Source organism: Monodon monoceros, unplaced genomic scaffold (assembly GCF_005190385.1).
Source record: "Monodon monoceros isolate NGI ecotype Baffin Bay Population unplaced genomic scaffold, NGI_Narwhal_1 Super_Scaffold_7, whole genome shotgun sequence".
NCBI lineage: Eukaryota > Metazoa > Chordata > Mammalia > Artiodactyla > Monodontidae > Monodon > Monodon monoceros.
In genome coordinates, this window is record NW_021703784.1 from 95378858 (window position 1) to 95392243 (window position 13386).

The following is a 13386-nucleotide window of genomic DNA, read 5'->3' on the forward strand; positions in this document are numbered from 1 at the left end:
TCTCACTGTCTCTCTGTCTCTCTTTTTCTGTGTCTCTCTCTGTCTCTTTCTGTCTCTCTCTCTCTCCCTCTCATGCATTTTCCACCATTTCCCCTCCCAGCCCCCGTCCCCCTTCACTGAGGGCTCTCCACGTGTGCCAGGCGTCTTACAGATGAGATCTCACTTTCCATCCCAACCGCCTGGCACTGCCTCATTTGGACTTTTGGAGAAACTCTGGTTAAGAACGTGGGCTTTGGAGTTGGACAGAGGCAGCCGGCTCCAGGCCTGGTTCTTCCATGTAATTGCTGTGTAACCTTGGTCAAGGTACCTGGCCAAACTCTCTGAGCCTCCACTCCCTTATTAGCAAAATGAGGTGAAAGTGCCCCTCTCAGAGGGCTGCAGTGGTTCAAGGAGGGAATGGTGGTGAAACGTTACTCTCTGTTCTACTATGGAGATTGCTTTGGGGTCATCTGCAAACATCATTAGGACTTGGAGGTCTTTGTGGAAGATGGTGGCCACCTGAGGACTGAATGGATGCTCATGTGATACTGAATGAGTGAATGAATGAATGAGTGATAGGTCTACCTCCATGGGAAGAAACGTTGGTACTTCTCCCCTAGACCTGTGCTCTGGGCTCCGACGTGTGTGCCCACTGATTCCACGGCTTTTCAGAGCACAAAAGCTTAGCGGCACCCTGTCCCTTTATTTCCTCTGTCTTCCCTGTTCTCACTCTGATCCTGTCCCTTCTCTGGCGTCTATTTTCTCCATCTTCTCGCCCCACCCCCCCCAGCTTCCTCTCCAGTTTCCCACTCAACTCCTTTTAGGTCCCCTTCTCCGCACTGCTCCCCTCAGCCTACTCGCCCCACTTCCCACCATAACATTTGCAAACTAGGGGTCCCTTCCTTATCCCAAGACACGAGTGTGAGAAAAGGCTTCGGACACAATAGTTACACACACACACAAAAAGGTTTATTTGATGAACCGCAGTGACTAACAGGGTCAAAAAATAGCATAGACGTTCCAAAGAAGGGGCAAGTGGGGCAGCTGGCAGCCTCCTCCACCCTCTGTCCAGGGTCACCAATGGGGCCTCAGGGGGCACCTCTTCCCTTCTGGGAGCTTCCTCCAGCCTTGACTGGAGGCTTTGGGGACAGCCCTGGACTGAGAAAGTGAGTCTGTCTGTGGAAGATTCTGGCCTGAGATGGGAAGAATGAGCTGAGATAAGTCCCTTCCCTTCTTCCCCTCCCTCTGCTCCCAGAGCTGGCTCCATCCCATCCAGGGTCAAGATGTCCACTGACATCAAGCTGGGCTCTTCCTGCCTCCATGGCTCATGTCTTGTCCTTCACGTCCAGAGTCCTCCAAGAACAAAACCCGGAATATACACACCCGGCCCTCAGTGCACAAAGGCCCCACAAGCATCTTCATCCTCAAAGCCTCTCTGGCGGTGTGGCTGTCGTGCCACCAGTCTTGCCGTGACTGCTCCAGTCCCTGTTCCCAGCCCCCCAAGAAGCCAAGCGGTCTGATCCTGACGGGAGGTGAGAAAAAAACCCACCCAGTGCTTTCCACCACATGGCAAGCAGGTGTCCCCCTTTAGGAAGAGGGCTACTGACCCTGGAAAAATAAAGAGTGATGAAGGAGATGCTTATAAATTCAAAGCAAGGTTGGCAGGCTTGGGAAAGGGGTCAAGGGAAGCTCCCATTTCCCTCATAGAACTAGGGACAGCGGCACAGGGATCCAGAGCACAAGACCTCCCCAAGCTTTGGGCGCCAGCTGCTTTGGGAGGGGATCTCCCTATAGGGAGCCTGGGCACAAACACAGACTTCTCTCTTAAAGCGCGGACCAGCCGTCAGAGCCCCCAAATCCAGTGGGGGTGGACTCATTTTTATTCTAAATTGCCTCAGCATGTCCCTTCTTCCCTCAAGGATATTGGGTGAAGAGCAGAGATCTGGAGAGTGGTGGGGGGGGGGGGCGGGGGTGAGTTCATCCAAGTGACAAGTAACACAGGCACACCACTCTTTGTGCGATGCTCATCCTTGTTTACACATATGTGCACACACAAAGCAAGCGTCCCACCCCCACCAAAGTGACCCTTGGCACCCATTCACACCAGTGCCCAAGAAAAACATCCTGGAGATGTCGGGATGGGGTGGAGAGACAGGGAGAGAGCTGTGGCTCATGGTTCTAGAGGAGGTTGGAGGGATGAGGATTTGGGGAGGGAACCCAGGCAGCTTTTAGACGAAATGCAGACTCTCCCTCTTTCTCCATCTTCCCTTCCCAGCTCCCCATTCATATCATGAAACCAAGGAGGCTGCTGGTTCATCAACCCCATTGCCTTCCAGTCCCCACAGGAAATAGAGGATGAAAAAAAAGGGTCTAAGGAAATCTGTAGAAAGCATATCTAGTTGGCATCATGGAGGGGCTGCAGGAAGGGAGGCCCCCTTCGTGGATGGCTCTACCTCCAGTGCCTGAAATGACAGCAAAGCGCTCCAATTTGGAGGGAGGCTCTGGAGCCCTCAGCTGCAGAGACGGGAGCCGTCATTTTGCTGACACCCAGCCCGCCTCCTGCCCGGCCATTCGGCCATTCTCCCATTCCCTCCCGGGGCACTCAGGGAACCGGACAAAGAGCTTGAACAGGGGCAGTGTTTGCAAGCTTCAGGAGTCTTAACCCTTAGGAGCCCTTCAGAGCGAAGAAGTAAAAATGGAAAGGAGGGACTGAACGAGGAAGACGAGCTACGGGAGAGGGGGTGGGAGCCAAGAGGTACGGATTCTGAGTAAAAATTGCAGAGAGAAAGGGGGAAACAGAGAGAGGAAGAGGGGCGAGAAACCTAAAAGGAAATGGGGGGAGAAAAAAAAGCTGGAGATCCAAGAAAAATGCTGGGGGGAAATGAACTTTTACTGAGCCAGGACACACACATCATTTTAGTTTCTCCATTGTATACACGTAGAGAAACTGCATCTCAGAGAGTTTGAGAGGCTGCGGCAAGGTCAGTCTCACAGAGACTGAGTGGCCGAGCCCGGGTCTGCAGGGCTCAATCTCTCTCCACTAAACCACAAACCTCTGAACCAGAGCAAAGGGAAAAGGAGGACAAGGACGCAGGCAGGAGGCAGGGGAAGGAGTCAAGTGCAAGAGAGAAGGTGCCCCCGGCTACCTGACCTCCAGAGAGCAAGGGCAAAGGCTGGGGCCAGGCAGAGGGCACCAGGCGCCCGCGATCCCAGCCCTAGTCAACCACGAGGGTCTCTTGGCTGTAGGGGATGGATTTCTCCTGCGTCGGCTCTCCGCCCTTCCCGCTGCCGGGGCCGGGCCCCTGGCTGTGCCCCGAGGAGTAGCTGGCCGACTTCTCCCCACTGCTGCTGTGGGAGGCTCCCCCGCACCTGCTCTGTCCCCAGCAGAGCACGGAGGCGCAGGCCTGGCGGAAGCGCAGGTCGAAGAAGGCGTAGAGGAAGGGGTTGAGGCAGCTGTTGACGTAGCTGATGCAGGTGCAGTAGGGGAAAACGTTCAGGAGGAAGATGTCGAAGTCGCAGGGCCAGTGCAGCAGGCTGCCCAGCATGTAGAGCGTCTTCACCAGGTGGTAGGGCGTCCAGCACAGGGCAAAGGTCAACACCAGCACCACGATGATGCTCAGGAGACGGCGCCGCTTCCGCAGGCCCTCGATGCGCTCCTTGCGGAAGTGGCCGGCGATGGTCTGGGCGATGAAGAAATAGCAGGTGAGCATGACGATGAAGGGCACCACGAAGCCCACGGCGGTGGACGAGACGCCCAGGCCCACCTCCCAGGCCCACTCGGAGCTCGGGCCGGCCACCATGGAGTAGTCCATGAAGCACTGCACCCTGGTGCTGTTCTCCACGTGGAGGATGGCGCCGGTGGAGCGGAACACCATGACCGGCACGGCCAGGAGGGCGGCCAGCGCCCACAGGACGGCCGTGGCCGCGGCCCCGCTCACCCGCAGCCTCAGCCGAGCGTTGGCCACGGGCCTCACGATGGCCAGGTAGCGGTCGAAGCTGAGGCCGGTGAGACAGAAGACGCTGGCGTACATGTTGACAAAGATGAGATAGCTGCTGAGCTTGCAGGCGAACGCCCCGAAGGGCCAGTCGTAGTCCCGGTACGTGTAGGTGGCCCACAGGGGCAGGGTCACCACGAAAGTCAGGTCGGCCACCGCCAGGCTGGCGATGAAGATGTCAGCCGAGCGCCTCTTCTCGCGGCTGCTCCGAAACAGTGTCCAGAGCACCAGGCCGTTGCCCGTGGTGCCCAGCAGGAACACCAGCATGTAGATGGCAGGGATGAGGGCCCCCGAGGACTTCCAGTCCGCGTACTCACACTCAGACTGGTTGTCCACCCCGTAGTAGTTGTCGAAATCGCCACCTTCCTCCATGCTGGGGAGCCGAGTCGGGCACGGGGTCCCGGGGGTACCAGCTCCGTGGCTGTGTCGCGCCAACTCAGCAAGTGCCCTCAGCTGCTGGCTGGAGCCTCGGAGGGCAGGCGGGAAGGGCTGGAGGTGTCCAGAGCCCTTCCTAGCAGCAGATGGAGCTGCCTCTGGCTCCTCTGGACCCTGAAGGATGCCTCCCTCCTGCAGTCTTCCCTCCACCCGCTCCTGCCCTGCCCCAGCCTCAGCTCAGACACTTCCTCGCGCCCTCCTGAGTCTCTGTCTCCTCCTTGGCTGTCCGTCCCTCCTCCCACCTCCAGACCAGCCCCTCACTTGTGAGTCTTAGGATCTTGAAGTTACAGCCCACTTTTTTTTTTTTTTTCCTTCTTGTCCCTGGGCAAGTGGACCAGATTGACCCCTGCAGTGCTGGGCAGAATGTTATCCGTGGTTTGCAGCCTGCTCTCCTCCTGGCCCGGTTTCTCTCCCTCCGGTTTCCTCTGATGTTTGGAGAAGCCCTCCTCAGTCCTCTGCACCCTCCTGTTCTCACCCCCTCCCAGACCCTCTAAATGGGGCAAATTATGCAGATTGAAACCCAGCCTGAGCTGGAGCCAGGGAGGGTAGGGGGCGAGGAGGGTGTGAGATTTCGCAGGATGGTCTCAGCCTCTGGCATGCCCTCCTGGTAGGCCGGTCTGTCTCCTCCGTCCCCCTCCCCTCCCCTCCCGCCCTCCCAGCCCCACCCCGAGCAGACTTCCCTCGATCCTTCCTCTCACACCCTCCTCCTTTACACCTCGGCTTTGACCCTCTCTCTGTGGGGATGTTTGTGGTCTACAGACCCAGTTATAGAGGGATTTGTCTACGATTCATAAGCTGTTAGCAGATTGCAGTTTTCAGATGGCACAGGAAGTTTTAGAGGGTCAAGGAGAGAGTCACAGAAGAAAGAAACCTCAGACTAAAGTATCTCTAATCAAGCCATTAAATCTATGGCTTGAAACTGAGGCTGAACAAGGTAAATGTCTTGCCCAAGTTCACAGGATAAATTTTGTTTTGCCTGGCAGGTAGTAGGTGGTCACTAAATGGTTGTTGAATGAATAAGTAAGTGGATGGATGAATTAGGGAGTGAGTGAAAAGAGGAGTCCATATATAGAAGAACGGGTGTTTGATTTACTATGCAGTGAAAACACGGATACATTTCGGTCCCTGAGTTCTTACTGCCATACACAGACCAGGCAGGGCATGTGGGGGTCAGGAAGTCATAACTGAAGGAAGAGGCAGAAAAAGGGGTAGCCATTTAGTAGATGCTGTGGGCACAATCCCATAGAAACTGGCTTTGCCCTGTCCGTTGGCCTCTCCAGGACCTCTGGGCAGGAAAGAGAGAATGAGGCACAAGATAAGATTAAAAATATGCACCCCTGAGAGTGGAGAAGGCCATCTAAAGTTGGGCAAGAGTGAGATGAAGCAAAATCCGGAGATGAGTCTCGGCCACATTCAAAGCAAAAGGCTTACAGAATTAGAATCTGTTATCTCAAGAAGAGTTAGTCAGAAAAATCTTCTCCAGAGGTCTTAAGACAGGGACCCCAAACTCAAATACTCACAAGGACCAGGCTAAGAATGTATCTGGGTAAAACAAGCAGTCTGAGACAACAGGGAGTGGTGGAGGCTGGCAAGAGGGGCAAGCACACTCTATCAGGAGGAAGACTCCTGGGCTCCAATCTCCGCTTGCCACACAGAAATGTGGAAGCTACCATGACCACGCCTTCTGATTTTTCTACATAATTTCAAATTCTAGATTTTATGAGAAATTTCCAGATTTGTAAATTTGGGGAATTCATTCCATTTTTTAAAAATAAGAGGGCAGGACAAGTAAAACATGTCCCCAGGCCCCCAGTTGGTGCTCTTTGAACGGGAGCTTACCCAGAACAGAAGGAGGCGGAAAAACAGAAAGGATAGGCCAGGAGGAAGAAACATAAAATGCAAAGGTAGGGAAATGAAAACAAGCACGGCCAAAGCCTCAGAGGGTAATGAGGAGATGCAAGAAAGGAGAGGCAGAGAAGGATAAGGAAGGTCCTGAGGATCTCGGATGACCTTTCCCGAAAGGCAACGTGCAGATGCGAACTGTTGGTGTTTCTCATGAGGATTAATTATTGAGTGCTTACTACATGCTAGACATTCTTCTAAACATTTTCTATTTTATATGTCTTCATGATCTCTTTTAATCAGCAGAAACACTTTAGAAAGTAGGTACCCTCATTCAACTCAATTTACAGATAAGGAAACTGAGGTACAGGGAGGTGAAGTGACGTGGCCAAGGTCAGATCAGAATTTGAACCAAGGCTGTCTTGAGTCTATGAACTAAACCACTACGTTCCCAAAGAAAAAACTCCAACCCATTTTAAATTGGGGGATTTGCCATCTGTAGAGAGTATAAAAATGTAGGATGGTGCTAGGATACCTGTGGTTTACTTTGAAATAAGCTCTCTTGGGTGAAATTAAAAATAGATTGACTAAAGTATGTTCAAGATACTCCCCACTCTTGATTAAACAGAGTATAAGACACTGCCAGGCAAGAGTCAGTGCACCTTAGCCTGATCTAGAAACTGCCCTGTGACCAGCTATTCCCAAAGAGGATTTCCAGTCGCCTGAGGCCAGGTAGAAAGTTAACAGGACCAGCCTCTGGAATCGTGGCAGTCTGCAACATGGTGGTCCGGGCACCCAATAGGACCCAGAGCTGGGGCTTCCTTGATCTCACAATACACAGGGTAGGAATTTCTTGGGGCCTGCTTGCTCCTGCACGTTTGTCTAACAGAAGACTGTGCAGGTGGCAGAGGGGCTGTCATTATAACCTGACAGCAGGCTTGGGTGAAAATGGTTAACCTTCCACCATGTTAGATTTCTTCAGTGATTACCTTGACCTATCAAAAGGGACCTAGGTGTCGAGCAGGAATCAGCTCAGGTCAGGTCACAAGAGATGGCCCTTCCAAGATAAAGGCCAAATGGAAGGAGGCTCAAGAGAGAGGGGATATGGGGATATATGTATACATATAGCTGATTCACTTTGTTGTACAGCAGAAACTAACATAACATTGTAAAGCAATTATACTCCAATAAAGATATTAAAAAAGAATAAAAAGAAAATGCAAAATAAATAAATAAAATGACCAAAAAAAAAAAAAAAGCAAGACCCTCAGTGAATCCAGAGCTTCTCTGGTTTTCTCAGAAAGATGTGGGCACTTGTGCCCTTTGCAGTTAGGAACACAGAAGGAGGTGGGCAAGAGTGTCCCCCAAATCGGCCAGCTGTTCCTGGCTGCTCCCACTTGAATTCCGAGCCAGACAGGAGCCCAGAGACCCTGTTGGCAGAGGAGACGGATCCATCTCTTTAATCCTCTGGCCTCCAGGCTCTCTGACTCAGAGAAGCAGTTAATCTCACCAGAAGAACCAGACTCACTGAGATGGGAGGGAATAGGGAGCCAGGGCTGGGAGGGGGTCATTGACTGGGGCCAGAGAGGGTGGGGTGCTGATAAGATCTGGCCCCCAGCCGAGAACCAGCTGGAACCGGATGGCCTGAGCGCCCTACCATGGCAGCCTGAACGGGGTAGGATCGGCCAGCCCTGCTCCCTCACCCTGCCTGACACCCAAGGCGCCTGGTCACCCAAAACAGAAGATGAAAGTTTACTCAGTGGGCCGAGTAGCTGAAGGCTGACCTCACGTGCCCCCAGGGCTCAGAAGTTAGCCCTCTCCAGACAGAGAGTACCTGGGCAGAGCCTGCTTTTCATTTCGGTCCCCCCTGAACTTGGCACTGGTATATATCTGCTGAGTTAGAACCAAAGGAATGCGCTCAGGGAAAGGATAGAAAAGGTTGGGTCTTCACCGCAGCGCTGCTCTCCTGCACTAACAAGGGCACCTTTCTGCTGAACTGAGCCAGAAGAACCTACCGTGAGCCATCTGGCAAAGCAGCAGCAAGGCCAGACCCTTGGCCACTGTCCTCACACGCCCCACTGGGGTTGGCCGGAGCAGGAGAGGCCGAGCAGGTTTCCCCGGGGACTTGCCCCTCTCCTGGGTGATTTCTTTGGGAAACTGTGATGAGCCTGGCAGCCCAGCGCCCCAGACCTGCTGTGGGCCCTTTGAGGGGCGCCCAGACTGCTGCGGTGGAGCTGGTGGGGGGGGGGGGTCCAGTGACTCCACAGCCCTCGCCCACCCCACCTCCAGGGTTGTCCCTGGCCTAGAAGGAACAGAGTGGCTTAGCCCTGCGCCCGGGCCGTGTGCGACTGCGCACACTTGCGGCTGGGGTGGAGCTGCTCGCAAGCGGGCGGGACCTGTGCGCGCCCGGGGTGCGCCTGCGCGCTGAGCGCGGCATTCGAGCACGTAGCGTGTGGTGGGGTCAGGGACCTGTAAGCAGCCTCCTCGAGGGCAGGAAAGGCGGTTAATGGACTCTCTCTAAGGGCTTGGGATGAGGGGAAAGGCTGAACCTCGCCCAGACCTGGCCCCAAGCCTGGGTGCAGGACATCAAAGCGGAGCCTTGCTCTTCTCTGCCCCTCGCTGACTTCTCACCTCCTCCCCCAGCTGCACGCTGCAGCCCCCTCACTTCACAGGTCTGCTTTGAACTCAGCTTCGGAACTCACCCAGGGCACCAGGGCCCTGTTCTCCCCTTCCCAAGGGGCAGCAGCTGTGTCCCTCACAGCTGGTGGTATCATCTGAGGAGAAGGGGAGGGCAGGCGAGGGAAGCAGGCGGGGTGCCCGGCCCACTCCCTTTCCTCCAGCCGCACTCCCTTCCCCATCCCAGCTTATCTGACCAAAAGCAAATGGGCAGCTGCCTTCTGACCATTAAAGCAGAGCCCCCTTGGCAGCCCCTTCTCCCCTGGCCATTTGGTGCTCCTTCAGACTCCCAGGCCAGTCTCCGGAACTCCTGGATCTCCTGAGCTCTGGGGACAGCAAATGCAGGAAAACCCACCGGCCTGGGAGCCAGGAAATACGAGTCCCAATTTCATCTTGATCACGAATTCATTCACTCAACAAATACTTACTGAGCAGCTACTATAGTGTGAACAATTCAGACCGTGTCTCCGATCTCCCGCACGTACATCCTAGAGGCCGGAACGAGACAAAATAGATGCGCAGTAAGGAAATATGATGAAATCTATGGATAACGACAGAGAAAATACGCGGAAAGGGGATGATTTTTGACAGGGTAGACCACGGGAGTGCAGGGCTTGGGAGTCGCTGACATTCTAGCTGAAACCTGAATGACTAGCTTGCTGAGTGACCCTAGACAAGGCGCTTGCCCTCCCTGAGCCTCAGTTTCCCTGTTGGTACATGAGCACATGGAACCAGCCAGAGCGAGCTTTCTGTGACTCTGGAAATTGTGGTAGTGGCTCCCAGAGGTGTTTGAAGAAGTGGATTTCCCGCTAAAAAGGCCAAAAGAGAGAGGCAGACTGACTCGGTGGAAGTCAGTGATGGGCAGGGTCAGATCAGAATCCATTCTCCCCGTCATGGCACCAAAACCCATCTAATGTTTTTTTTTTGTTAGACTGTGAGTAAGAGGCGTCTGGAAACCTTTCCTTATCTCCTCATCCACCCCTCTCACGCCTTCACCCACCATTACCCACACCACCACCCCCTACGTAGCATGGCACCCTGTACACAGTGGGCATCTAATAAATACACAGGGACCATTTGGCTGCAGCCAGAAGGACCAGCATTTCTATAACTTCAGAAGCCCTATGAAGTCAGGGCTTTCTCTAAGACCACCTGGATGGAGGGCTGGTTTCCCATGACTTGGAAGAGAAAGGACTCCCTAAATTGCATTGAGGCCGTTGATTCCCATGCTGAGGTGATGGGCCTTAAGAGGAGAGTAATGGGGGAGGGGAAGTAGCACAGGGCCAGCATCAGCATTTCATAAAACCTTTTGGAAATGACACCTTCCCCGCCTCCCCCTTAGGGAGATAACCCTCTCTACGTGTCAAGCTTGGATTTTCACACCTCGAAGTGGTAATTCTGGTGCCTACTTGCTGCTCAGGATGCTTTGATGAATAAAAGCTAGAAAGATGAATTCATCGTTATTTAATAAACGGAGTGCGCTAGGTAAACAGAATCCTCCCAAATGCTAACTCACTTGTGGGGGGAGGACGGGAAAGCAGGTAAAGCGGCCTTTGCCGGAGGAAAAGCTTTGCCGTCTCTCATCTGTTCCACATACTTGACTCTGTTGATGAGGAGACTGAGACCCGTGGAGGGAAAGGGAATTCCTCCAGGTGTCCCCACGGGATCAAGCACGCCGTCCCCTGTGCCACTCTGTCTTCCCCTCGCATCCCTAAAGTTTGCAGCCACAGGAAGGCTTTCTTCCTTGGAGGCTGAGAAGAGGGCTGGCAGGAGGCAGGAGGACAGGAAACAGCGCAGAGGCCGGAAAGAGGTCAGGAAGAGGCGGACGGGACCCGACCCCCGCTCGCACCCAGCTCTATCAGCCTTCAGGAGAGCAACAGGGTGTTTCCAAAAATATTTACAGTGAGTCTAAATTAACGAAGTACTGTATCAGTGCTGACAATGGGAGGATGTGGGGCGGAGCCCTCCAGGGGAGAAGACCAACGCAATCAGCCCAGAGGCCGCACAGGGGCGACTGAGCTTCGGGAAGACCAGCCTGGCACCAATAACCGAGGAAGTCAAGCCCTTCACCCTGGGGCCAGAGCAGGAGACAGCGCTGCCCATCCAGGCTGCCTGGAGTCCACACTTCCCAGGGACAGGGAGACATCCTAGATTCTCAGAATTGCAAAGAGCATCATTAGCCTGCCACCCTGCCCCAATCCAGTGCAGAAATCTCCTCGATAGCACCCCGGTCCGAGGGCCATCATTCAGGGGCCTCTCGAATACCTCTGGTAACCAGACACCCCCTCCTGCCGCTGGCAGCCCATTCCCAGTCCAATTTGGGGCATCACTGCTCATTCAACAGTGTTACCTTCAATAGAGCAGAGTGGTTCAGAGCATAGCACAGCCGCTCACCAGTCACATTGCCATGGGTGAGCAGCCCAATCATTTCAAGGCTTGGTTTTCCCATCTGTACAATGGGAGTCACTATAGTATCTACCTTATGGGGTTGATACGAGGTTCAACAGGAGAGTAGAGGTAAAATACCCAACTTGGAGGGAATGCCACGGAGGCAGAAAGACACGGGCAAAAGTGCAGAGATGCGAAAGAAAGAGCTTCAAATGTCATGGGGCTAAAGTTAAATAAGGCTGGGAAAGCCAACCACCATTTTGTTGCCATTAAAGTGTCACCAGAGAGCTGGACCTGCACCGTCTGGTACATTACCCACTCACCACAGTAGCTATCAAGCACTTGAAAAGTGACCAGGGTGAATGGGGATGAGCTGCAGGTATAAAATATACGATGGGCTTCAACGTACGAAGAAAAGAATATAAGAGATCACATTAGTAAGTTTTTATATTGATTACATATCAAATTATAATATTTTGGATACATTGAGGTAAATAAAATATATTATTAAAAAGGAATTTTAATAATTCTATTTAAAGGAATTTTGTTTCCTTTTTTAATGTGACTACTAAAAAAATTAAAAGTACACGTGTATTTTGTGCAGAACTTTTTGTGAATATCTCTGATTTTCTTCAGAGGAAAATTCTTTTGCATGATATCACCATGTTAAGAGAATGAACATTTGTAAGTTTTGTAATGCGCCTCCAGGAATCTGGATCAGTTTACACTCCTAACAATAGTATTTGAGAGTGCTTATTCCACTGCACCCATAGTAACATAGGATCTGACCATTAATCTGCCAATTTAATAGCAAACAATCTCATCTCATCATTAATTTTTGTCTATTTGATTAATGATGCTTTGATTAAGGTTGAACTTCCGTGCACATGTTCATTAGCATCTATATTTCTTTTGTGATTAGCTTGTTCATGTCCTTTGTCCACTTTTATTTTAGAATGTTTACACTTTACATGGTGACATATGAAAGCATCTATATGTAAAGGATAAAAACTCTTGTCATGTGTATTTCAAATATTCTTCCCAATTTTAAAAAAAAATAGGTTTTTTCAATTATAAAAGCAATAATGTTCATGATGCAAAGTTTAGAAACTATGAAAAGTAGAGAGACATAAGTAAAAGTCATAATAATAAAAAAAAAACTATACTTCAATGAAAAAAAAAAGAAAAAGTACACGTGTAGTTCCCAATATATTCCTATGGGGCAGCGCTGAGCTAAAGGATCAGATCTAAGCTTTAAGACCTCCACTCCGGAGCCATCTTGGAATGGGCAGGCTCATTAGGAAACAGCTGTCTAAACCAAACAGCTGTCTAAACTAAGGAGAGAACTCAGATTTTTTTGGTCCCAAGGTAGAATCAGGAGGGATGTGATTTCTCTTGTCCTTACATTAGAGCTCCACGTAAATACAGTAATAAATAAATACAGTATACAAATAAAGTAATAAGTAAAGCTTATCACATCCTGAGAGGTAAAGTTTATCAGGCACTGCAAACACATATTTAAATGCTTTTCCCAATGTAATTCCACAAAAATTTTTTTAATTCATAAAACTTTTATAAGATATTAGAAAAAAAAACTTATGGTTACCAAAGGGGAAAGGTGGGGGTGAGGGATGAATTAGGAGATTGGGATTAATACATACACATTACTATATATAAAATAGATAATCAACAAGGACCTACTGTATAGCAAGGAACACTACTCAATACTCTGTGGTGACTTATATGGGAGAAGCATCTGAAAAAGAATAGATACACGTATATGTATAACAGATTCATTTGCTGTATACCTGAAACTAACAGAACATTAAAAATCAACTATACTCCAATATAAAATAAAAATGTTTTAAATAACATAAAATATATAGTTCTAGTAATTAGATTAGACTAATTAGACTCTGATTAGAATAAATCAGAGTCATGAAACAAAAATATTACAGGTGGAAGAAATAAAAGGAGATTAAAAAGTAAAAACAAAAAAATGTATAAGATAATTTACATTATGATTCCCATTTTACAGATTAGTAAAGCAAGGTTCAGAGAGTCACATCAC

General features: G+C 50.9%; 1 protein-coding gene across 1 annotated transcript; it reads right to left on the reverse strand.

The window, feature by feature from the left end:
* Positions 1–933: 933 nt before the first annotated feature.
* APLNR (apelin receptor) lies at positions 934–4952 on the reverse strand. The gene has a single exon (XM_029206789.1). It carries the CDS (start codon positions 4344–4346, stop codon positions 3195–3197), a length of 1152 nt encoding a protein of 383 aa, XP_029062622.1. The 5' UTR covers positions 4347–4952; the 3' UTR covers positions 934–3194.
* Positions 4953–13386: the final 8434 nt, after the last annotated feature.